The sequence below is a fragment of the Pelobates fuscus genome, chromosome 13 (assembly GCF_036172605.1).
Source record: "Pelobates fuscus isolate aPelFus1 chromosome 13, aPelFus1.pri, whole genome shotgun sequence".
Classification (NCBI taxonomy): Eukaryota; Metazoa; Chordata; class Amphibia; order Anura; family Pelobatidae; genus Pelobates; species Pelobates fuscus.
This window is the reverse complement of record NC_086329.1, coordinates 89,624,755-89,652,279: the sequence shown is the minus strand read 5'-3', so window position 1 is coordinate 89,652,279 and position 27,525 is coordinate 89,624,755. Positions and strand designations below refer to the sequence as shown.

General features: G+C 39.4%; 1 protein-coding gene across 1 annotated transcript in view; it reads right to left on the bottom strand.

Moving 5' to 3' along the window:
* Window positions 1–25,848, bottom strand: part of LOC134583275 (nuclear receptor ROR-gamma-like) — a 50,891-nt gene extending 25,043 nt beyond the window's left edge. The window contains exons 1-3 of the mRNA XM_063440147.1: window positions 25,728–25,848; window positions 9,365–9,450; window positions 7,981–8,122 (exon numbers count right to left, since the gene is read on the bottom strand). Coding sequence (XP_063296217.1) covers window positions 7,981–8,122; window positions 9,365–9,450; window positions 25,728–25,734 — 235 coding nt within the window. The 5' untranslated portion in view covers window positions 25,735–25,848. The remainder of the gene's footprint in view (window positions 1–7,980; window positions 8,123–9,364; window positions 9,451–25,727) is intronic.
* Window positions 25,849–27,525: the final 1,677 nt, after the last annotated feature.

Below are 27,525 nucleotides of genomic sequence, written 5' to 3'. Positions count from 1 at the left end.
AATTCAAAGGCCTCGAGTGCTTCTGGTTTCCAGACATGAGTATTACCATCCTTCTTGGTCATTCTGGTTATAGGTGCTACAATGGCAGAAAACCCTTTAATAAAACGCCTATAATAATTTGAGAACCCCAGAAAACGCTGAATGGCTTTCAAACCCTGAGGTAGAGGCCATTCCATAATGGCAGACAGTTTCTTGGGATCCATATGAAAACCCTTGGCAGAGATTATATAACCCAAGAATTGGACTTCAGATTGATCAAATGAACATTTTTCGAGTTTGCAATAGAGACCGTTAACCAGAAGAGTTCTCAACACTAATTTAACATGCATGTGATGAGTCTGTAAATCAGTAGAATAAATTAATATGTCGTCCAAGTATACTATAACGAATGTATGTATATATTGACGTAGGACATCATTAATAAATTCTTGAAAAACTGCTGGGGCGTTACAAAGGCCAAAGGGCATCACAGTATATTCGTAGTGGCCACTCCTGGTATTGAATGCGGTCTTCCATTCGTGATCCTTTTTGATACGTATGAGATTGTAAGCACCCCTAAGGTCCAATTTAGTAAAAACTGTGGCCTGTTTAAGCCTATCAAATAGTTCTGTGATCAAAGGTATGGGGTACGCATTTTTGACGGTGATTTTATTTAGGCCCCTATAGTCAATACAAGGCCTTAATTCGCCATCTTTCTTAGATACAAAGAAGAAACCAGCCCCTGCCGGGGAAGAGGATCTTCTTATAAATCCCTTCTCTAAAGATTCCTTAATATATTCCTCCATAACCAGATTCTCCTGAGGAGATAAAGGATATATTCTTCCTTTGGGAGGCATCGTACCAGGTAGTAAATTAATAGCACAGTCGTAAGGCCTGTGAGGTGGCAATTTTTCAGCCTCCCTTTTATCAAAAACAGATTTAAGAGACAGGTACTGAGGGGGTATGACCGTAGGCACGGGAGGAATATTAGTAGAATTCAAAGGGGTGATTTTAACAATACAAGACTCTTGGCAAGAATCACTCCAAGAAACTATTTGTCCTGACTCCCAATCAATGGTGGGATTATGAGTATGCAACCAAGGATACCCTAACACGAGGTGAGAGGAAGGAGAAGTAATGATCTGAAACCGAATGGTCTCAGAGTGTAACACCCCTGTAGACATATGTAGTGGAACAGTTTCATGTGTGATAACTGGAGAGCATAATGGTCTACCATCTATGGCCTCAACGGCCAAGGGTGTCTCCTTCTCTCTGGTGGGTATGTTATTCTCCTTGACAAAACTGGAATCAATAAAGTTTTCGGCCGCTCCGGAATCAACCAGGGCTAGTATATTCCCTACTATGCAGTTACTACCAAGGTGCAGGGAAACAGGGAGAAGTAATTTATTAAGAGGCAAATGTGAGGACTGTGATGTCACACCCAAGGCCAGTCCTCTATACGGTCTTAGGTGCAATAGTTTCCCGGACGCACGGGACATTCTTGTCTCATATGACCCCTCCTACCACAATAAAGACAAAGTCCCTCCTTTCTCCTATAAAGCTTTTCAGCGTCAGTAAGTTTGGCAACCCCTAACTGCATAGGTTCCTCCTCTGACCCTTTAGATCCCTCGGGAGTCTCAGCTCTAGGTGAGTTAACGGGAACAAAACGTCTATTTCTGGACCTGGTATATAACCTGTCACGGATCCTGTTATCTATATCGATAAGATAGTCAATCAGGTCCTCCAGGGGTACAGGGAGGTCCTTAGCTGCTACCTCATCCAACATAGTTTCAGACAGACCTTCCATAAACGCAGTAGTAAGCCCATTATTAGTCCAATCTACCTGTGAGGCAAGGGTACGGAACTGAATAGCATAATCGGCTACAGATTTAGATCCTTGCTTTATTCTCATTAATGCCCTGGCGGCATTTTTTGACCTTTTAGTCGTGTCAAATGTTCTACGAAACGCTGTGAGGAAGCTATTGAAGTCGTGTACCATAGGCCCATTAGCCTCCCAAATAGGATTTGCCCATTCTAGTGCCTTATCCGTAAGCTGGTGCATAAGAAAACCCACCTTAGATCTATCAGTGGGAAATGAACGTGGGTACATTTCAAAGTGGAATTCCACTTGATTAAGGAATCCCCTACATGTCTTAGCGTCCCCTCCATACCTAGGTGGCGGGGTTAGATGTGCTGAAGCATTAGGCATATTAGCTGTGTCTGGTATAGGGTTTACAGGAGGCGCAGGTACAGGTACCGGAGCTGATCTGGATAACAGTGTCTGGATGGCTTGAGCCATTTGATCCATACGGTGATCCTGTTCTGCGAATCTAGCCTCATAAGTGGCCATCTGTTGTCCTAAACCTGCGGGGTCCATGGCCCTATCGTAATGTCACGGTAATATACCCCAACACGCAGGCAGTGGCGGATCCAGAGCCTGATCTCGGGAGGGGCACTTGTAGATTATTTAAAAAAAATAATCCTAGCACAATAACCACTACAGCTCAGTGTAGTAGTTATGGTGCCAGTAGTGCCAGGATCCCACCCCGGAGTAAGTAGTCATACCGTTTAAGAACAGTTTGACAACTTACCTGGGGTCTGCTGGGATATAGGGCATAGGAGAAGTGGTGTGTGTTAGGGGTGAAGTGTGTGTGAAAGGTGCAGTGTGTGTGTGAGCGGTGAAGTGAGTGTGAGTGCGTAAGGGTGGCAGTGTGTGTGTTAGGGGGCAGTGTGTGTATGGGGGCACTGTATGTCTGTGTGGGGCAGTGTGTGTATGGGGGGCACTGTATGTATGTGTGGGGCAGTGTGTGTATGGGGGGCACTGTGTGTATGGGGGGGTCGTGTGTGTGTGTTTGGGGCAATGTGTGTATGGGGGGGCAGCAGGGTGTGTAGGGCACTGTGTGTGTATAGGTGTGCAGTGTGTGCGGGGCAGTATGTGTGTGGGGCAGTGTGTATGGGGACAGTGTTTGTGGGACAGTGTTGTATGGGGACAGTGTTTGTGGGACAGTGTTGTATGGGGACAGTGTTTGTGGGGCAGTGTGTGTATGGAGGCAGTGTTTGTGGGGCAGTGTGTGTGGGGCAGTGTGTGTATGGGGACAGTGTGTGAATGGGGACAGTGTGTATATGGGGACGGTGTGTATATGGGGACAGTGTGTATATGGGGACAGTGTGTATATGGGGACAGTGTGTATATGGGGACAGTGTGTATATGGGGACAGTGTGTATATGGGGGCAGTGTGTATATGGGGGCAGTGTTTGTGTGTATGGGGGCAGTGTTTGTGTGTATGGGGGCAGTGTTTGTGTGTATGGGGGCAGTGTTTGTGTGTATGGGGGCAGTGTGTGTGTGTGGGGGGTCAGTGTGTGTAGTGTGTGTATGGGGTCAGTGTGTGTATGGGGTCAGTGTGTGTAGTGTGTGTATGGGGTCAGTGTGTGTAGTGTGTGTATGGGGTCAGTGTGTGTAGTGTGTGTATGGGGTCAGTGTGTGTATGGGGTCAGTGTGTGTAGTGTGTGTATGGGGTCAGTGTGTGCATGGGGTCAGTGTGTGTAGTGTGTGTATGGGGTCAGTGTGTGCATGGGGTCAGTGTGTGCATGGGGTCAGTGTGTGTAGTGTGTGTATGGGGTCAGTGTGTGCATGGGGTCAGTGTGTGTAGTGTGTGTATGGGGTCAGTGTGTGTATGGGGTCAGTGTGTGTATGGGGTCAGTGTGTGCATGGGGTCAGTGTGTGTATGGGGTCAGTGTGTATGGGGGGAGGGTAGGAGGGAAGGGAGGCTTTTTAATTAAAAAAATAAAATAAAATAAAAAAAATGTATTTAATAAAATATATTTATGTCCCCCCTCCCTTCTTACCTTTATTGAGGAGGAGGGGGGACATCTTTCGTTCCATGGTGGTCCCAGTGGGGTTCATTGGTGGTCCCAGTGGTAGGACTGAACTCTAGCCCGCGCTCCAGGGCTAGAGTTCACTCTCGCGAGATTTGGAGCGTTGCCGTGGTAACCGCGGCAACGCTCCAAATCTCGCGAGAGGAGGACCCGGAGGAGCTGCTGGTAACAGCTCCCGGGTCCTCTCTCCCTCCCCTTCCGGTCGGCTGTCAGTAATGTGCCTGCGGACCGGGGAGGGAGATCACTGATCTCCCTCCCGGTCCGCAGGCACATTGCAGGGCTGGCACTTGGGCAATGCCAGCCCTGCACTAGCCGGCAGGGGAGAATCTCGGGGGGGGCAATTGCCCCGATGCCCCCCCCCTGGATCCGCCAATGCACGCAGGAATAGTTCAGATAGTCAAGAGACAAGAAACCAGGGTTCGTCTCACCGGACCTTAGAATGGCCGGACTAGGACGAGTATAAGAAAGACAGAGTCTAGAACAAGCCGAGGTCAAGGGAACTGAGAGACAGCGTAACGTAGAACAAGCCGAGGACTGGTACACAGAGGACAAAACAGCGGATAAGCAAGCAAGGATAAAGAGAGAGCGGAGTCAGGAACAAAGCCAAGGTCAAGCACCAAAAAAACAACTGAACGATACAAGCACTAAAGGGAACTGGACAGAAACCACGATAGGGCAAGGAGCAAAGGAAACAGGTGAGTATAAATACCCTAATGTTCACTTTGATTGGCCCCTGTCATATCCACGCCCCCAAAACGTGAGTGTATGGGGAACGTGGCATGACAGGGGCCAATGGGAGACTGATTCTAATTTAGTCTCCCACTGTCCCTTTAAGAGCGCGCCCGAGACGCGCGGCGCGCTCTTAGTGTCGGGCGGGACACGTGACCGCTTCTCGCTGGCACTGCCCGCCTGACTGATCTTATCGTTGGCTGAGCCGCGCGCGGCTCGTGCAGGAGCAGGACCGCGCGCGGCGAGAAGAGAGGACCCCGGCCGGCCCCTGGAGAGGGTAAGTACCGCTACACATAAACAGTATAGAATACATAAGAATAAAATCTAACAAGGGTAAAATAAATAACTGAATATAAGATTAAATCCCACAAGGGCAATCTATAATATAGAAAATAAAATACCGAAAATAAGAATAAAACCCAAAGCCATCCACTAATATTAGCAGGAGGCAGTGGTACTCTGACCTGTACTGTCTGCGGAGCAGCAAAGAAAGAGGAAATGATGCATGGGGAGGGGAGTTTTATAGTACCTAACTTTTTTTCTGATTGGTTGTTTTTCTGTGCTGCTGTGGAGTTCTAGTAAAGAGAGACTTAAGCAAATACAAAGTCTACTGTCATGCTATAAAATTAACTCTATGCTTAAAGGTGAACTGTCACTATCCATGATTTTTAACATTTTGTTTACTAACCTCATATTGATAAATAAGATTAAAAGTAGAAATCCACACCTCTTTATCCTGCAACTGGGCGCCCCCATCTTAGCTCTTAACCAATCAATATTATAATATATTTCCTTTGCACCTGGTAATCCGCATTGAGAAAGCAGACAGAGAAGAGGAAAAATGAAACAATGTTTCTGCTTCTCCTTCTCATTTGCATTTTTTGCCCTGGATTTGCCTTGTCTGAACTAAATTACAATTTCACTCGCTAAAACTTTAGGATGGAGCTACTCACAGCCTCTGAAAATGATTGGCATGAATTCATTGAGACATCCCCTAATAGCTCTTTGTTTCACAATTACCCTATAAGCCATTTCGACACATTACATCTTTTCATATTCTTTGTAGTTCTGTTGTGGTGTAAAGTCCTTGTGGGTTATTAACTGTTCTTGCATAGCAAGACCACTTAATGTTATCTCACATATATATTATTAAGTGTTCTTGCATAGCAAGACCACTTAATGTTATCTCACATATATATTATTATTATTATTAAGTGTTCTTGCATAGCAAGACCACTTAATGTTATCTCACATATATATTATTATTATTATTAAGTGTTCTTGCATAGCAAGACCACTTAATGTTATCTCACATATATATTATTATTATTATTAAGTGTTCTTGCATAGCAAGACCACTTAATGTTATCTCACATATATATTATTATTATTATTCTTATTATTCTTATTATAGCCAAATTTGCCACCCTAACTCCTCCCACAGTTTTTACACTACATAGACAAAAATATACCAAAACGTGCAGATTGTTCCCGATCGGATTGCTATTACTTTGTGGAACGTTTCGCCGAATGGTTCACGGAATATCGTCGTTCTTGTGGCGAAATTTGTCCCATAGGAATGAATGGCAAAGCTAGAGTGGGAGCTGGCAAAAGCTGAAAAATCAGGACATGATTTCTAAACTGCCACCACTCCCTCATTTTCAGGCCCACCTACACAAATCTTATATCAAAACGTTCAGCTATCCCTGCTGCCACTAGAAATGTCCACGGCTAAGCCATAGTCCTTATAGTTTTCACAATATGACCATTTGTTTGCAACTCACGCCTTCCATTGACATTCATTGAAACTCCACTCTGCAAAGCTCACATTTGAAGGGCAATTTCTAAACTGCGACTGTGCCTTCATTGTTAATATCTCAGAGACATACTATACATCAAAATGTAGGTCTGGGTCTTGTGATTCTCACAATATAAAGCTCTTCACTGTAGGATTTATAGTTTTTAAAATACGACCGTTTGAAGATGGCAACCGCAAAAATACTCTGACCTGTGCAAGGCTGCAGCAGCAAGTGATGTCATAGACAGGGCCATTTGCACCTGCTAATGTTTTTATAACTGTATGTTTTAATGTAACTGCAACAACGTTGCAATTAAACGTGCTATATAAATAAATAATAACAGTTACTCCGCCCACTCCAGTTGTATACTACTGGTGGAGGCAAGAACACTTCACAATTTCCCCAGAAATTGTAGCTTTTCTAGTTATTCTTATTCTTATTATAGCCAAATTTGCCACCCTAACTCCTCCCATAGTTTTTACACTACATAGACACAAATTTACCAAAACGTGCAGATTGTTCCCGATCGCGTTGCTATTACTTTGTGGAACGTTTCGCTGAATGGTTCTCGGAATATCGTCGTTCTTGTGGCGAAATTTGTCCCATAGGAATGAATGGCAAAGCTAGAGTGGGAGCTGGCAAAAGCTGAAAAATCAGGACATGATTTCTAAACTGCCACTACTCCCTCATTTTCAAGCCCACCTACACAAATCTTATATCAAAACGTTCAGCTATCCCTGCTGCCCCTAAAAATGTCCACGGCTAAGCCATAGTCCTGATTGTTTTCGCAATATGACCATTTGTTTGCAACTCACGCAGTCCATTGACATTCATTGAAACGCCACTCTGCAAAGCTCACATTTGAAGGGCAATTTCTAAACTGCGACTGTGCCTTCCTTGTTAATATCTCAGAGACATACTATGCATCCAAATGTAGGTCTGGGTCTTGTGATTCTCACACTATAAAGCTCTTCGCTGTAGAATTTATAGTTTTTAAAATACAACCGTTTGAAGATGGCAACCGCGAAAAAACTCTGGCCTGTGCAAGGCTGCAGCAGCAAGTGATGTCATAGACAGGGCCAGCTAATGTTTTTATAAATGTATGTTTTAATGTAACTGTGAAGCACTTTGGGCAACAACATTGCAATTAAATGTGCTATATAAATAAATAATAACAGTTACTCCGCCCACTCCAGTTGTAGACTACTGGTGGAGGCAAGAACACTTCACACAATTTCCCCAGAAATTGTAGCTTTTCTAGTTTTAAATAATAAAGTAACAAGAGAAAGCTCCTTCAATGTAGTTACTTATTCATGGGAACCCGAAGAAACTAGGAGAGTCCATTTTATTGTAGCTAGAGTAGTCAAGTGAATGTGAATTTACTGAGAACCATGAGCAGTCTCTCACAGTGTTATTTACTAAGGGGGGAATTGTAAGCGGATTTGATTGTAAGTGATTTCAAATTCGCTTAGAATTCTCAGTCTAGTGAATATCCCTGTTAATTATTTTTGAAGCTGTTTGAAATGATAGGAGTTGGGTTTGAGTTTGCAGGTAAACGCATTCTAGTTTGGTAGATGATCAGAGAGGTGTGACCCACCGTTCCGTGACATTCCAAGGGAAATACATTTCTGAAGCCGGCAGTGTTGGCAGCGGTTTCTGCTGGAGCGGTCAATCTGGCAGCTTTGTTGCTGACTGCAGGAGTAAAGCGGTTTGCCCTGTTGACTTCTTCTAAAAAATCCCTGTAGTAAACAAATATGAAGCAATATTATGTATTTGTAGTGTACATATATCGTAGAGCATCAAAATGGCAGCATTATTGTGGTTTGGGGTACTTCCATGTTTAAACTTCCATAATACATTAGTGTAAAGGGTTACATTGCCATACTCTTTGGTACTCTCTGTACTCCCTGATTAGAATAATCTGACCCCCAGTGTCCATATTTAGTGTTAGGGGACTATAAACGATAAAGTGTACACCTGCTCGCAAGGTTCTGCCAGAATGGGATTCCATAACTTCCTGTCCTGGTGAAACGTACAGACCATGGCGTCTTTAGTGTCTAGATCATTTAAAAAAATGTTTTATTTTTTTTTAGAAATTGCAGTATTTCCATTACAGGGCTAAACGCACTAGTGGCTGTCTTCCACTCGATCACGTGATGTGGGAACCTCCATAAGAAAGCCTTGATGCAGTGCTTTTCCATGGGTAACTTTGATACATACATGGTTGCGCATGCACATTAGGTATTTAATGCTCCTTTATGAGGAGCATTGACTGGACCATTGCTCAGGAGGCCATGCTTCCCCCACGACTTCATGGTAGGTGGAGGGATAAGCATCAACAAGGGAGCCTCAGCACCGGAAAAAGGTAAGTAAATACTGTATTTAATTAATTTGGGGGAGAAAGCTTTAGTGTTCCTTTCACAGCACGTGCCACCGTAGTAATGATGCTGAACTCACACTCAATACATCGCACTACAATATTGCTGTAATGAGAGCCAATACTTTAAGCATACCATTTAAACAGTGCTTTTTTTTTTTTTAATAGTAAGTTATCCGCTGTTTCTGTTCCATCTAGCACAGAGTTAGGACTTTTTCCTAGCTTGTTGCAAAATTGGAAGCTCTTCAGACTGGATTTCTTTCCTTCTTTTGGATCAACAGCAAAAACAAATTGTGAGAAAGCCCGAAACTTGATGGAGACAAGTCTCTTTTAAACTGTGCTACAATGTAACTGGTAGGAATATCTTGCTAAACCTCATTTGCATCACTGATGCAATTGGAATCAGAGGCTGGTACCCATGCCCTCCTTTCTCCAGTCTGCCCTTCTCCCACATTCTAATTAAAAGAACATCTATCACACTTCTGGCTTTTATGCTACTGAGAAGCCATTCCTCATATGCACTACCCCTTACTCTGATCTCCCTGTCTGTAAGAGATAGCATCTTACAGGCAAGTAACCTCTCATTTGCGTACAGTCTGCTCACCTTGCATCCTTCACACGTTATAACTCCATAGTGAATTCCAGAGGATTTGTCCCCGCATATCTTACACGGAATCACTTCGATCTGGGCTGCAGAATAAAGGAGAGAGACAGCGAATTCAGCAAGAACTTGAGATTTCCATTGACAATAATGAGGAACCCACCAAGAGACTGAACTCCCACGGGTGACATATAGCATCATGATGTTTCCATGCAGCACTAACAATCAGGTGACACCAATACATCCTCTGCCCACGGATCTTTACAATTATTAATAGATATTTAGGCAACCAAATGGCTAATGCTGAGTATGCCGTTTTGGCGATGGAAAACACAACGTAAAGTAAAAAGGGTGAAGACAATTTTACAGACTCAGGGAGTGGGGAGGGCGGATGGAGTCATTGACCGAAATTTACATTTTGAGGGAAAAAAATGTAGTTAAATTCTGGTAATTTGGAGGTAAGAATTTACCTAATGTATAAATAAGCACGCAAATCGAAATCTCTGTATCATTAATTGAGGGCAGTGCGGTGTCGATTATTTTCCATTTTTATACATAATACATTTTTTTACTTTTTCAGCATCAGGTTTTGTGGGTTTGGCTTTATTTCTTTCCATCTTTCTTTTTCTTTTTTTAATTAATGTCACAAATCAAATTTCCTTTTGGCATTTTCTCCAAGCTTTGCTGTTTGGAGGGTACATCCAAATTGTACTAAATAAGCCAAATTGCATTGGTGTAGATAGTACTAATAACAATAATAATCACACCTTCTCCTTAATATTCTGTTTAGTTTTTTTATAATTACTCTTGCTATATTATTATACATTATTATTGTAAGATTTTCAGTTAACTAAGTGATTTAAAGGGACACTGTACACACCAAAGCCACTATATCTTAATGTTGTAGTTTTAGTGCAGTGAAACAAACCCCTTTTTTCGAACAGAGTATAATCATTATGGTGTCTGAGAAATGGTTTGAGAATATGTCTCTGGTGACTGTAAGCCAGATAGTCACTAGAGGTAATTATGACCTTTAATTTACAAGTATCCTAATTCAGCATCATCACGCACAGCGTAAGGACACCAAATACAATTAATGCTTGTCATGTGCCTTGTCACAATGCTTCTCTAGGAAGCATTGGATTGGACGGAGATCATCAATCCTGAGCATCTCGTCGAAGGCGGAGCTTCTGCTGTGAGGACACTGTCCTAGGGTTGGAATAAAAACATATATTTATATACTAAAGATTTTAATATAAAAAAGGAGGACCCCTCAGGACTTCTGGAAGCGAGTGGTTCGAAACTCCACACGCACTGCTGAGTCTGCCACACAGGAAGAGAGAGCTGGACTAGCGACCTCTCAACCCACACCACAAGCAGCAAAGAGGAGCCCGCAACAACGGGCCCACCAGCGAACCCATCAAGCACCAAAGCAAGCTGCGGCACAGCGCCTGCCAACACGCGGGACCCCGCCTCGCAGCCGCTTCAACACACGGCACTCACAGAAGCGAAGACCCCATACAAACACGCCACGTAGTTTGAGACCTCAGACCCGGTGCACTCACCCACGGGCGCAGAGAGGGCATGGCAGCCTGGACTCAGCTACCGGACTCTGGGGCGGAAAGATCGGAGAGGTACCTGATAGCACTGACATGTGCGACTGGCGGCTCTATCAACCGCAGAATGATGGGCTCAGATCTCCGGGACTCAACAGACTGCCTCCAAGGAGCATTGGATAGGCTGCCTCTGGTTATGGCCACAAGCCATTAAATATACAACTTCTCCTCCACACGTTATTTGCATGTCCCCTTCCCTAGTACCTCCAACCAAAAGCGACAACTAACCTCTAACCAGCCACTCTCCATGTCAGCATTAAGGGTCACGAAAATCACACTGGGGGGCACCAGGCTCATGGAACCACCCCTCGAATTCCGCAATCCTAATTACCCAGCGGCTACCAAACGTCTAACCTGCTTTGCTCAGGTTACCAAACTCATCTCTTAGCCCACATGAAGAATAGATCTTCTTAAGGTAGCTACTGCCTGGCCTATCCAGCCGACATGTGTGCTTAGACATCCACCAATCTACAGTAACCTAATGCAATGTAGTTAGAAAATGTTTATGTTCAATCTGTTCCTAGTAAGCTTGTTTATATACATGTGAGTCAAGCGATAATAACTTTTAAAAAATGTGCAAAGTTTCTTCCACTGTCTAATTAATGTAAAGCTTTGTTTAACTATGTACACTCAGGCTGTTGTGGCATGAAGTGCTATATGTGATTTTCAATGCACAAATAAAATAAAGAATAAAAAAAAAAGGAGGACCCCTAAACAGAGCAAGGAATATTCTAATGTTAAAACTGCCCCCACTGCAGCCTATTATAAATACTGCTGTCATGCCATTTGGCAACCCTAAATATTGGCTGTTCTAATATGGATTTATTTCCATACATTAACTCACACTTCCAAAGCTCTAAATTCTTCAACTATTACATTTATTCTCTAATTCATGAATAAAGCCCTTTTTGACCTCAGCGGTGTGCCAATGCCGTTGACTTGTTCTCTGTTCACTCTTGCGTTGATATTTCTCACCTACAGGACTTCACAAGGGGACAACCATTCATATGGAATACCTTACTTCTTCCCATCACACTTTCCCTTATTCTACAGTTCTTCAACAAGTCCATAAAAAAAAAGAATCTACTATCGAAAGCTTATCATTTTCCTCATTACGCTAGTTTTATGTGTTTCTCCTCACAAAAATAATACAACCGTTTTCGGGTTGTAGAGGTACCCATAAACTATTTTAACTCTCTTTTTGAAAAAAAAATGACCGTCACTGATATTATAATACAATGTTTTTATTGTGTCTTTATGTATATTTCCATATGTATATCGAACTGATTAGCTTAGCGGTGCTTGCTATATCACTGTCGGCTTATCTGCTTAGAAATAAAAAAAAAATGGTCTTGTCTGTTACAATATATCCAGAACTCTTCCGTGGTATTACGTAATCACAATGTAACACACAAACACATTTTTTTCTTTTCAAAATCGCTCAATACTATTTAATTGGAATTCTATTTCAGATTTTAACTAAAATCGTTTAAAAAAGAATAGAAAAGAAACAAGTGTTGTTTCTGTGGATTTGAAAGCAGGTGTTTTTTGTTTTTTTTTATCTCTAAACTTATGTATGATCATCTAACACATTCATCTTCTGTGGTTGACAACAAGGATGAGTAAGTAGTATTTTGGCTGCAGGTGCTATGCAATAAAGTATTTTAGAAGGGGGACCCATAGCACTAAGTGTTGTTTTTTTGTTTTTTTTATTTATTTTTTTGCTACATAAACTTATAAATTTAGTTTATGATTTTCTTGAGATAGACTTGCATCCGTTGTTTTAGAGATCTATTTTATGATTATTTTTCCATTACTTGTTATTGAGACCTTGAAAACATTTTTACGGATGGGTAAAATAATCCTGCTATGTTTCTGCTGAGCTTTAACCTATTCTTTGCCAGAACTCGATGACACAAGTGGGGGAAATTTGACACGTCGCATGCAAATGAGAAAGCCTGCAGTATCGAAATGTTGTGTAACGGAGTGGATGATTAAATGCAGTGGCTTGTGGTGTAATGTTACTTTCTGTTTCATGTGATTGTATATTTGCATACAATTCGTTGTTTGTAACCAGCGCATTCTTGGAACTGACCTCTCAGAGTGACAGAACGCACGGCTCTTATCTTTCTAGCCTACCACGATAAGCTGTCTATCTGCCGTATGGTGCTAAAAACCAATATGAGACTCCGACAAATTGTAAATTAAATCAACCACTTGCTGTTCTCTCGCTCTCACAGATATTGAGTTAGACACCTGTTTATAGTCCTGTTAACTTGGTAAAGAATGTTAAAACTTTGTTTCCTTTAGGATACTAAGGCTAATTTTCCTATACTCAAATGCACTGAGTATTGGACTCATAAGCTTTTTCTGCACCCAAATTAACAGGTTATTTTCACTTGCGGCAGCAAAAAGGATTTATTAGGATTAGGGATTATTTGGTATTAAATTAACCTGTTCAGAAAATACCTTGTTGAAACCCAACAAGCTTCTGTACCATGTTAAGGCTTCTCTTACAACCAATTAAGAACAATTCTTATTATGAACCAGTTTCTCAAAGGATAATAAAGTCCTCTGGCTTGATGTCCATCATCTATTTGAACTTCTTAGATGTGGCATATCTTCAACACTGCTTTGGGTGGATCTCTCGACCCTGAGGATTGGTCTACTGTCCTTGAAAATCACACTAAATTACCTCTATACATATCCCGGCGGGGAAAACTGCTATGAGACCCTTTCCCGTTGGTACTTGTCTCCAACCTGACTTCGATATATCTGCTCTTCACTTTTCTTCTCATGCTTTTAAGGATGTCTACTTGAGGGTGTCTATTTGCATATGTGGTAGCATGCCCTCTCCTTCAGCCTGCATATAAACTTATGGAGAGCACAAGATGAGCAAAAACCAGCTTGAGAACTGAGCGGGGATCCACCGAAGGGCAGGCTGTTTCAGCTGGTGCCCGTTCTCAGTATTCTCTTGCGACACAAAGGGTAATCCAGACGTGGACCCCTTGTTCACGGTGCCTAGGGAGATATCAGCTATACCTCACTGATGAAACGATCTTCTGGGGCTTCTGTGTCTCTCGTGCACAGAGAACTTACTGGCATTTCGGATCTGGACTACCCGTATGGGTGAGACCAGTCTGATATGTTTCAGAGATGTTCTCTCTGTAATGGCACAAGATGAGCAAAAACCAGCTTGAGATCTGAGCGAGTACCCACCGAAGGGCAGGCTATTTCAGCTGCTGCCCGTTCTCAGTATTCTGTTGCAACACAATTTTTTGCTCTGCATATTAACTTATGTTCCAGAAAACTGTTGCAGCTGTGGAAGAGAATTTGGATCCAGATCTCTGTTCTGCTTTGCTTGATAGGTCTTGTCCACGTAAAGTGCGATCCTTAGCCTTGCACAGCTTATGGACTCTTTATTGCAAAACAGTGGAAGAGTACTACCAAACTTATTTTACTGCTAAGCGGTGGGTATCACCTTGCAATGGAGAGAATGATACCTAGAGTTCCCGTAGTTCTGCATCTTTTATCAAAACATAAACTCCATGGCTTGAGGCAAACTCATATCTAGGCATTCAGGTTGAGCTCCACCAGTAGGAGTCATGGGTTATGTGATGGTTTGGTTGTTGTATTACTTTATTAATTCATGGTTTCTGACCCTGCAGGCAATACAATAGAGCAATGGTTTGAAACGCACTCGTATAGCATCAGATCTCGCCTGGAGTTGTCCAGATTTATTGAACAACATAGTCATACACAACAGGAAATCAGACTATACAGTTGCAGAAAGGTATTATAAACAAAATACAGCAAAACAAATAAAAAATCCACTCGGCAAAGGATGTGGGACAGAAAATCCCACCCCACAGAAAAGATAACTGGACGCACTGCGTGTCTACTACCGATACTTACTCAAAGGAGCTGCTAACCACACTTTCCTTCCCTCCATCCCTCCCATCTTTTCAGGCTTGTGGACCTATTTTTTTTTATATATATATATTATCTGTTTACACCTATATAGTCTGACTTACTGCGATGTATGACTATTTTTCTCAATAAATCAGCCTATTTTATCCAAAACTCCAGGTCGATATCTGATCTAATGCGATGTCCAAACCATTGCTCTATTCTATTGACCAATTGTGGAACAGAGGTATCAGCACGGCTGGCGTCTATTGGAGCATTTTTACTATGGAGCGAATAACGTTTTTATATTTTTCTTTCTATCATAACGTCAGAGAATCTGGCTTTTTATTTCTCTGACCTTATGAGTTCATTTTGCGTTGACTCCTTTTTATTCTGTAAGTCCTTGCTGCCTTACTTACAAAATTCAATAGAAACATAATTGAAGAAAAATTAAATCAAGTGGGTTTTAAAAAAATTTTTTATATAAAAAATACTAAACAGAGACATAGAAGGGCGATGTCAGTGATGTCATAGCATGCATCTGCTCGTGTTATTTAGAGGTGTGACATCATGATCCAAACTGAGACCATCGGTGTCTGCATAGTTGATAGGAATTCTTAACACAGTTTCCAGAATAGCTGGATCCTTTGATTGACAGTGACTATTTTACTGTAGCCAGTCAGCACCGGAAGAGGTCCCAGACATAACCCCCCAATTGTGAACTTGAATTTAATGTTATTGTGATCTGTAACCAAGCAATGTTGGCTTAGATCAAATTATGTAAAAAGAAACCAAAACACGTTTTATTCTGTCCTTCTAATGTTTTATCAACTCTATTATTACAAAATAAAATTGTATTGCACATTCTTCTTTTGTTTATTTTCTTAATATTAAGTAGGTATTTTCACAATCTGCTAAAAAATTTTATATGGTGACATTCAGCTATCTCCCACAGCTGGTTTACATGTGGGGTGTTTTAAAAGTGCAAATGTGCGATATGTACGTGACATTTAAAATTCTACCCATAGTGTGACTCTTGTTTATGTATTTGTCTGTTGTGTTTGCAGTTTCATCAGGAGTATAGAGATGTTTCTTTTTTTTTTCAGCAGAGTGCTGTAACATTCAAGGGTTGGAGCTGTTGCTCTGTAGCAGTGCATTTATTCAAGGGGAGCAGAGTACGGGTGCAGTATACCCTTCCCAAAATAAAGATCATTATATCTGCACTCGTCGTCTACCTGGACAGGATATTTCACAAGCCTCCTCTGATGTTAGCTGTGTAAGTCTAGGTTTTTTTCCGTGGGCGTAGAAGCACCAAAGCAAGACAGAAGCGATCACAGTCTGAGTCAGCTCTGCTAACCTGCGGCCAGATATTACTCAGGGTTTGCTCTCAGCAGTGGCTGACGGTAACTCTCCCTTTTATATGATGGATCCTGACGGGAACACAAACCCCAGAAAAGGTCAGACAGATCCCAGCCAGTAAGGACAGACAGATCCTACTCACCTCTTCCAGACGAAAGATTCAGGGACTACCCCTATACCCAGAAATGTAAATGCTGAGTCCCTCTTACTTCTTACTGTCAGTACATGTTGACCCGATAACCTTGAACAATTTGATTACGCAAGCTTAAGTGCTAGACATTTAATTCATAAAACAACGTCATCATATCATTTAACTTAGGTTTGTAAATAGTGCATTATACATTCAACTCTCCCATCTAAAATGTATCAGCCATTTATGTGGTAATACAAGGGTCCACAATGCGTTCACAGCTCCTTATTATGAAAGATTCAGCCATGAACCCAAAACATCTTAGAAGGGCCTTCATATCGGCAGATGGGAGTCTTTAAATACAATAAAAAAGAGCATAATTCTCAAATGCTTTGTGAGTAGTACTAAAGCACTTATTGTATATCATGATAAGTTATAGGACACAAACTTGGTGGTGAGATTATTATTATTATTACTAATATCGCTAACATCACTTTATAATTATCAAAAGGGGATATTTAGAGGTGAAGTAGGCATTCCTCAAGTAAGTTTATAATCTGTGAGGATTTTAGGTATACTTACTGGTGAGGAAGTCTGACCGTGATTCTAACCTGGGTTTCCCTTTTCTAAGGAATCAAACCTACCACTAGTCCAAGCAGCTGATATATGATACTCTATGATCTACTACTAATTGAAGGGGTGATTTCTGGTTGTGACGAACTGAACCTTGTCACGGGTTCTTGGAGGGACCTGCTGGCCAGCCTCTTGCCTCAGGACTATGGGCCCTGTGATATAACTTGTCCAATGCACTTTAAAAAGCTCTGTTCATGTGAGGTATGTACTTTTGTACTCCAGACAGAGTGACCGACCGTTGGCCCTGATGCCCTGGAACTGTTTTGGGCATAGGACCATGTGCACGGTCGGTCAAAAATAAGACTTCCATGAAATTCCTGAACCCCTGAACTTATCTGGGTGATTTTTGGATATGTTGGTCACCCAGATCAGGGCTATATGTGGGGGTTTTGTGTGTTTTAAGGTATTTCGGGGGGTTTGTAAAAATTTATGTTTTTTTCTGTGCTTGGAGATAATTGTATTAGATTAGTACAGTTCCTAATCCAATTATCTCCCAGGCACAGAGGAGGAATTATCTGATTTTGTATGGGAGTGTCCTGGACCTGAGAGCTAATGTGATTGTGTATTTATTTCTACTGTGGATCCTGGTCTTGGGTCCAGGGTGGGTGGCGGACTACGAGACCCTAACCAAGCTGCGGCGGTTTGTGGGGTTTACGGTGGTTATGGTGTTCCAGTGCAGTGCTTATGGTGCTCGCAGTACTAGGAAGCAGCGATTGACAGAGGTACCCGGTCGGGTTGCCAGGCGGTCCGTCATACTAGTGGAGTCACCTCATCCTTTTATCTTTCCAAATTGAACACAACATGAAGTATCACATTTTGCTATCTCTCCAGGGAGCCAATATGGGTGCCAAGTCACATGGTTACTTCTGAACCCAAATTAATCTTAGAATCCACAATAATGACTCGGCAACACATTTTTCAACGTACTACCCTTTATTGCATCATCAGAGTCCGACCAGGCTGAAAAATTATCCCAAAATGTATAGTGTAGTGGTGTGTTACAAGTGTTCTGTCCCAATATCTACCTGTGCATCTATAGGCTTTACTGCTATTCCGATGGCGTTGCTATAAAGGGTCACAAAATTAAATTGAGAAAAATGTTCAATGATATATTTGCTAACACAGCATAGAATGGAAATGATAGTCCCAACGAGACTTGAGTTCGAGTTCACCCTGCAGGTGCATTTTAGCACAGCTGAACTTATCCACACACAGTGTTCCCATTGTGCCAAAAAGCAAGAAATAATAGAGTATACATAGGTCCACAAAGGAGATACCCATTTACACAAGACACATAACTACACCACACCAAAGATAGAACACACCGGCACGTTTATTTATAGCCTGAGTCTGTTAGCTCACACACGCCTCTGCCACACTTGGGGTCTCCCCATGCAGGTGTTGCCTTGTAACTGTTTGTTGATATCTCAGAAGATATCTCCCCACATTCCACATCAATGGAACAAAGTGGGACACAGGAGTACCCGCAGCACCTATCTAGCTACACCTGACATTACCCCAAAGAATGGCACTGTAATATTATTCTTTGCCATTCCCCAACTTTATACAGTGCATACAGAATGCCCTGTTCTTCTAACAGATATAAAACTAAACGGCCACCTTCAATTATACTCTAAACACGAATCAATCTACTTTTATATGTTACATTAGATCAACTCTGCTTGTAGGCTGTCCCATGCATCCACTGCTACTTTACAATATCTTCCACGATCACTTTGAAAGAACTGATATTTCCATTTCAACTTAAAACAGGTCAAATCGGTCACTCAACTGCCATGACTGGACCGAGAATGATGTCCGTTGCTGTCCTCCACAGCTAGATTATGAGAAATGTTTGTCTTGAGATAATTCAACAAAATATTATTTATCTTTTAAACAATTAAAATAATACAGACAGCAAACTTATATATGTAATGTGTGTATTTTTTCCCCCAATATATATTTATTTACAATTACAATGATTGATATAGTGACAGCATATTCTGCAGTTATAGGAAGGAGAATTCGAGTGGATTATATATTGGTTTGACCTTGAAATGAAGTCAATGTCAGGGACAATATTTGGCTTGTGGCTTTGCAGAAAGACAGGTGATACATATCTGCTTCTACTATCTGTAGGATAGATGCAATGTATACATTATTATTACAAATAATTATAGAAATAATACAATTATAGGAGATATGTAAATTCGATGGAATTCAGAATGCAAAACTGAGCAGTGGGTCATTACTAGAAGATAATATATAATTCTTACAAAATGTTCTTAAATCTTACACTAGCTGGGGGGTTTCTAGAACACCAAAACAGCACATATATATATATAGATAGATATTTACTACGGTACATTCAGAGTGAATTTCAAATTTAGGTTTAAAATCGACAAACTGGACACTTTCTCTATGTCAGATATGATTTCTATTTAGCTACTCTGGCCTTAAATTTTAAATTCTCTTTAAATTCACTTTGAATTTATTTTTTTGGTTATATATGTCTGTCTGTAAATAATATTTAATGACACCCGTGAACTTCAAACACATTGGAAGCAGAATAAACAACATCTAAAAAATATTAAATAAACCTCATACAGTATTTGTAGTATTATAGATTTGTTGTCTGCATCGACAGACAATTTTGATATTATGGGTGTTGCCACCCAAATGGCTGTGACGTACCCTGTGCCTGTTTTTATTCCAGAGCTACCACTACTCTAGCTTTAGGTTTGTGTACTTTAGTCTACTTAATAAAAAAAAATTTAAAAAAAATCTAAGCAAATTTTAATATTTAGACCAAAATAGCCAAAATAAAAAAACCCAGAAAGTCTGCTATATTTTTAAATTGGTTATATACCTAAAATGTGAAATTTGCTTTAAATTTCCATCAATGTTTTGTGAATAATCCTGTTATTTAACACTTGGTATAATAAGCATTATTTGTGCACATTCTTATATTTCTTTAATTCACTTTTATTAATATTTTTAGACTGAAAATATTTATTATTTAAAGAAAATAGCATTTCTGTAAAATAAACATCCATTGAAACATGTTTATCTTTTCCTTCCATATTTCTGGAAGTAATTTTTTCTGATTTATTTTTTTCCTCTCTAACATGGCCTCCGTCTCTTATAATGTTGCGCGCCATTCACATAAACAAAGCAATATTTTAATATCACTAGATTGTTTTTTCTTTTCTTTTTTTTCCCCTATTCTGGTAGTGCCAAACTTGCACAAACCGTTTAATATTTTATTTTATTTTATTGTTTGTGTAGCAGTTCGGTAATTAAGTAAAATACGTCTTAATAAAGCGGTATGCTCATCAAAAGCGGGGAGAGGGGTAATTGTGAAACAACACACTGTTGCTGTATTACATGAGAGCATTCGATAATCTTAAAAAAAACGTACCCAGTAAATACAGGGAATTTCAAATGATTTATGTCGAGACGTCTAGATGGCTGGTGTTACTTTTTGTTTCAGTAACAAGATTGTCATATTATTTCACAGTTACATCTCTGACATACAAGAGAAAGTGAAAATACTTTCTTAAAAAGCATTCATAGAAAACGTTTTAAAATGTCCAATTTTAGATTTGCCCTTATTACGCAGACAATGAATACTGACTACACTATAGCACTGTTTCATTTTTACTTGATTCTATTACAATATCACCGTACCAACAATGAAGTTCATCTTGCACATGGAGGACACACTCGGTGTTAATACTTTTTCTTTTTGATTAATTTTATTTCTATTTTTTGCATTTCAGAATTTTATTATATGTGTTGACGTTAATTGTTTTTGGTAATTTTTATAGGTCGAAATGTATTCTTTCATCAAAGTCTTTAAGAAATAAACGGGAGAATTTGCATAGCTAATCAGCTGTCAATATATATCAAGAAAGTGATGTATCTCAGGTAACTCAAATCCCCATTTAATATTTTATTATTTTATTTTCGATCATATTCAAAGGTATACGGTATATATTTCTAGGGTATGCTTAACATTTAGTAGAGTGGAGAGAGCGATATTAAAACACACTTTAAAATATAATGCTTACTTTATATTTTTCTATAGTGACGTTAACATTGTTTATTTTCTAAAATTAACATACACAAATAGAAGTACATGCATTTTATTACATTAGGCACTATTGCATTGCTGTGTTACTGTGCAGGTTGGTTATATTTATTGATATTTAAATATTTCCCTAGAACAATTGATATAAAGTCTTCATACGGGGTTTTTTTTTTTTTTTTTTAAGAAAACAACTGATTATTTTAAATTTTATGGAAAATGTTTAAGAATGGAAGTGATTTTTTTTTGGTTAACATATTAAATTAAAACCATCTGTCATTTTAATACTGTACTTTCAAAATCGAACTTTTTGGGTCCTGAAAAAGAGAGCTATTCTAAGAATATAGTAACAATTTTCTTCATTTGAGTTATTAAAACCTCTTTTTAAAAAAAGACTAGCCTGCTCATGTACTCCATTATAACTAACTACCGTTAAATTATTGCTTACTTTGTTATTGAAATATGCCAGTGTGCCTATAAGCATGGATATATTTTATCTGATCAAGGTTTGTATTTTGGCTGGCAAAACTGATACCAAGTGCCACACTGTCTTTTTAGCATGCTACATTTCCTTTCTTAGCCATTTTAAGTCCAATAGACTGTGTAATGCTCTTGTTTTATGTGTACTCGTGTGTGTGTGTGTATATATATATATAGATATTCATTTTTATGTGTACTAGTGTGTATACATTTTAATTTACATTTGTTTATTGGAAGGGGGCTGTGTTTTGGAAAGATATATATATATATAATGATACAACTCAGAAAGCTGGAGTTTTTTTTTTTTTGCTACATAACCATTTGAGAGATTTATGAAGATGTGACTTTTTATACCAAGGGGTCTTAAGAATGAGACTAAAATACCCCCCCCCCCCCCCCGCTCTAATTGGGCTTGAGGCTGTGAATTACTGTGTAGGTGTTTCAGTCTATGTGGTTGGCATACGCAGAGAGACAAATACAGATGCCTCACTAAGGGACAGGTTGACAGCTGGTTGATTTCGTAACAGTTTGTAAAGATTGTCAACTGATTTAAAATGTAGGTTACAGCCAAGTTAGAAAAACAAAATCCCAAATAAGCTGTAGCTAAGACGTATTTACAAACATGCACAATTAAGCCCTGCACTCAAACTCCCACTACTCCTGGGCATCAGCAGTTATTACAGTACGCATCAGCCCCAAAACATACACTAAAAAACAAAGAAATAAGTTACTTGTGCACTATCCCAAATCTCTAAACACATTTACATATGGGAGGTTTTGTAGTATCACTCCAATGGCTTACACTTATATGGCCATTAGAATAATACTAAGATCCATTTGCCTGTATTTTAAAGGCCTGATGAATATTAATGAATTGACCACAGACATGCTGTGAGCCTACTAAAGGGACATTCTGATCACCGTAAACACTACTTGCTGATGTAGTGGTTATGGTGCTAGCAGGCTACGCAAACTATTTCCCGGATTTGTGTGAAACCATTGTCTTGCAGTTTAACACAAACCAACGGAACCCGAGATGCTCCAGCGCCCCACCTGCAGTGTTCCTACTGCTGAACCTACTCTTCTGCGTTAACAATATAAATTTTGTCATTAACTGAGCAGCATTGATTGGCTGAGAACATCAGCTGACACACAATCTACCACTGCCGTAGAGTGAGGGGCTGCCCTCAATCACATTGAGACCCTTGGGTTGTGTCAAAACACAAAAGTAGCGACAGTGGCTGCTTGCACCATAACAACTGCAACAAGCTGTTGTGATTGTGGTGATGAGTTATCGAAACGACTTACTAAACATGAATTCTACTCCATACTTCCAGGACACAACCCAGGAAAATTGAATATTTTTAATCAAAGTGATAAGTTAGCATGACATGCATGCACACCATTGGTACCAAGCTGGTTTTTGAGGGTGAGGGGGTGTTAGATGAGGAGGTCAATCGATTTTGAAGTAGTGTCATTGAAGGCATGCTTGTTATGGTATTAGAGGCTGTCATCCCTCAGTGTATTTGAGGAATAGAAACCAAAAATGGGATAAAATGTATTTTTTTATTGTCTGCCACTAAGAGGGTTAATTTGTGGTAGCTGTTTCTAGAAGCCATTAACATATCTCTAAAATTGCTGATCATTGAGGTTGTCATTTTTCTAAATGGGTAGAACAGGCCGCTCTGACTTTTACCATACTGAAACAGGCGTCTTTAGCAATTCAGAATGATAGGTTTAATCTTTTACAATTCAGAATGATAGGTTTAATCTTTTACATTTCAGAATGATAGGTTTAACACCCCAGTTTTTAAGCACAAGTTAGATTTTTATTTTATTTGTGAATACCTATAGTGACCATTCATGGATTTCCCCCCCCCCCCCCCCGAAAAAAACATCATCATCATTTATTGGTCTAATAAATAAACAGCGACCTATGTATCTTTCTCATTATAAACTAAGCAGTTTTACATATCTGACAAACATATAAAGTATACTCATATAGATATCCATAAAGTGAGTGATCACTGATGCAGACATTATGGAGATGATAAGGGAAATGAAACGTTTAGCCAAAACTGTTAGATATGCAAACAATAACTATTTTTGCCTTAAATTTACTATTTCGTACTCAATTACACACCCGTCGCAGTTAGGTGACTAATCCTGTTTGTGGCCTCATAGTATATTCGTATAGATAATGCAATTACTGCACAGTCTGCAATCAGATTCATACATTTAGTCCGATTACTGCAAATGTATAAAACGATGGTCTTATCATAATATTTCCAATTAATGACATCACTGTTTGTTTGAATGGTCAATGACCCACTTACACAACTGATACAATGATTGTGTATTTGCACACTCAGTGATATTACCTTAAATTGATCGATTCATTATATATTCACACATTCAGTGATATTACCTTAAATTGATCGATTCCTTATATATTCACACACTCAGTGATATTACCTTAAATTGATCGATTCATTATATATTCACGCACTCAGTGATATTACCTTAAATTGATCAATTACTTATATATTCACACACTCAGTGATATTACCTTAAATTGATGGATTCATTATATATTCACACACTCAGTGATATTACCTTAAATTGATCGATTCATTATATATTCACACACTCAGTGATATTACCTTAAATTGATCGATTCCTTATATATTCACACACTCAGTGATATTACCTTAAATTGATCGATTCCTTATATATTCACACACTCAGTGATATTACCTTAAATTGATCGATTCATTATATATTCACGCACTCAGTGATATTACCTTAAATTGATCGATTAATTATATATTCACACACTCAGTGATATTACCTTAAATTGATCGATTAATTATATATTCACACACTCAGTGATAATACCTTAAATTGATCGATTACTTATATATTCACACACTCAGTGATATTACCTTAAATTGATCGATTAATTATATATTCACACACTCAGTGATAATACCTTAAATTGATCGATTACTTATATATTCACACACTCAGTGATATTACCTTAAATTGATCGATTCATTATATATTGACACACTCAGTGATATTACCTTAAATTGATTGATTAATTATATATTCACGCACTCAGTGATATTACCGTAAATTGATCGATTAATTATATATTCACGCACTCAGTGATATTACCGTAAATTGATCGATTAATTATATATTCACACACTCAGTGATATTACCTTAAATTGATTGATTAATTATATATTCATGCACTCAGTGATATTACCTTAAATTGATCGATTAATTATATATTCATGCACTCAGTGATATTACCTTAAATTGATCGATTAATTATATATTCACACACTCAGTGATATTACCTTAAATTGATCGATTAATTATATATTCACGCACTCAGTGATATTACCTTAAATTGATAGATTTATTATGGTATATATTCACACACTCACTGATCATGGCAATATTGCGTGTTTAAACACACAGCTGTAATACACACATTTGAGAAAAATAAATAGTATTGTATATCTAAACAACAGTGATCATTTATGCAATATATACCATGACTGTACATTTATAAACTCGTAACTACTCAATTGATCTATGACTTCTGTATTTACACATTTAGAGATCATATTTATTATCTGTACAATTGTTATATTTTCACGCTCAAAGTTTTGTTCTCAAATGGCCTCATAGTTACACACTCAGGTATCACATCCACAATTGATGAAATCCCTGTGTATTTAGATATTCTGCAATTTCATTGTTAAAGTTTTTTTTTACCCCCTCTACACAAATGCTAAAATAAATTTTACATACAGACTGGCGTGTCTCTTTTGCATGACAGGTAGTGATAACTTTTAGTGGTTAAATCATATCCTGTCTATGAATCGAACAGCAATGAAAGTCTATTAATCTTTTCAGCATCAGCGGAAAGTAAACATACATGCAGAGGACATTTTTCTGGCACTGAGCTTGTTAATATCTGTTTTATAAGGTCATTCTAGTTAACGGAAACAATATACGACTCTTATTATAGAATCAAACACTGCTATAATGCATTATGTAATTCTCAACATGTTTGAGGAATGGCTGTGTTAAATATAGAAAGATACAGAGATTAGATTGGGCATTGCATACCTCTCATGGCTGAGCTGGTCCGTAACACTTTTGTTCACAGTCCTCTAGTCCGTGCAGCATCCAGACCTCTCTATGTGGTCCCAATCATTGGGGGCAGAGTCTCAGCATCTGCAACAACCAATGATAGTTTGAATGGAAAGTTATAAACTTCAAACTCCCTAAGTAAGCAGTCTTCATAAGTGTTCTACCTAGGTCAACCAGAGAGCCGCCTACAGGAAGGGCCTTGAGTTACACCATCGAACACAGGAGGTAGGAAGACGTATGCATAAGGAGGAAGGAACACAGGTGTGTACAAACTTTAAAAAGCAAACAAACAAAAAAGTATAAACGCGAAAGAAAGCAGCCGCATACTAGGGGTAATTGCAGCTGGTGAATGCAGCTGTGCCCAAAATCTGATATAGACCTCATCATTAGCCACAGCCATGAATATACAGAATGAAATCTATACACTCACACAATGTACTTGCATACACTGACATGAAAACATATAGAAACTCTATACAAAGACAGCGTGTTACTTATAGGCATGTGTAGCCTGTTTCTTGAGGTTGTGTACCCAAAGGCTTTTATTTATTTATTTTTTTATTTAAATGAGGAGATTTATTGAATACTCATCTAGAAAGGACAATATTTTTTTTTTTTTTATCACAACACTAAAAGGTAACTGATCTTCATACCATGGCATGTTTTTTCATGTACACAGGTCCAAGGGTCAGATATGTTGCGGCCTGGTACCAGATGAGATTTTTCTCTGCGGCTGGATTGCTGCATTGCTGGACATGTTGGCCCTCAGATTGTGCCTGTTGCCTAGTTAATACCCAGGTAGGAATATTGTAAAACCAATCAGCCCTGGTTTATATTGTTAGTGAGATTTCAAACCTTGTAATGTGTTAACCGCATGGTTCAGACATACAGGCCTGGCCTGACCACAGCTACACTTTGAAAAGGCTTACAAAGCAGACACACACAGACGGCAATTGCTGTGAGGTATACCTCTAATAATTCACCATCTCTGTACATAACGCTGCTGGCCTCAAGATAGGACATTAAACAGCAATGCCAAGACAGAGCGGACAATGCAGAATATTCCTAATAAAGAGCCGATGCTAAGTACAAGGAGTGGTGCAGTGCCTAAAGTGTCCTTAAAAATATATATATATATATATAGAAGAAGGGAGAAAAAGAAAAAAAAGGGAAAAAAATAGTGTAGTATGTCACTATCCAAATAAATAGAATAACACAAAAGAATTACACTCACAATTTCCTGGAGCTAAAAGTGTAGCTCCAACTTGAATGCCTGGGCGGAACAATCCCTGCCTATGCATATAGTGTGGTTCTTGGTGGTTGCAGTCACTCAAATGGTGGAAACATAAGCAGCTCTGTGGATAAGGGTGTAGGATATTATAGTGTAGTGCCCACTTGTAAGTATAGATGATGGTCTTTTCCCTCCAGAAATATAGGAGAAAAAGAAAAAACAAAATTGTGTGTACCGTAAAGCACAGACTACAATTAAAGTGGTAAGAAATGTACTCACATTTGATGGAGCAGATGTTGACTGCTCTATCCCTCCGGTTTGGGTGGTACAATCCCCACCACGGATACGGTAGTTCAAGCAGAATAGCAGCAAAGGTTGGTCCAATAAAAAAACGGTTCCCCAGGTCACAGCTCTGCCAACTGAATGCAGCCCTTCACAGCACTGCAAACTGAGAGCAGGCCTTCACAGCTCTGCCAACTGAATGCAGCCCTTCACAGCTCTGCCAACTAAGAGCAGCCCTTTACAGCTCTGCCAACTAAGAGC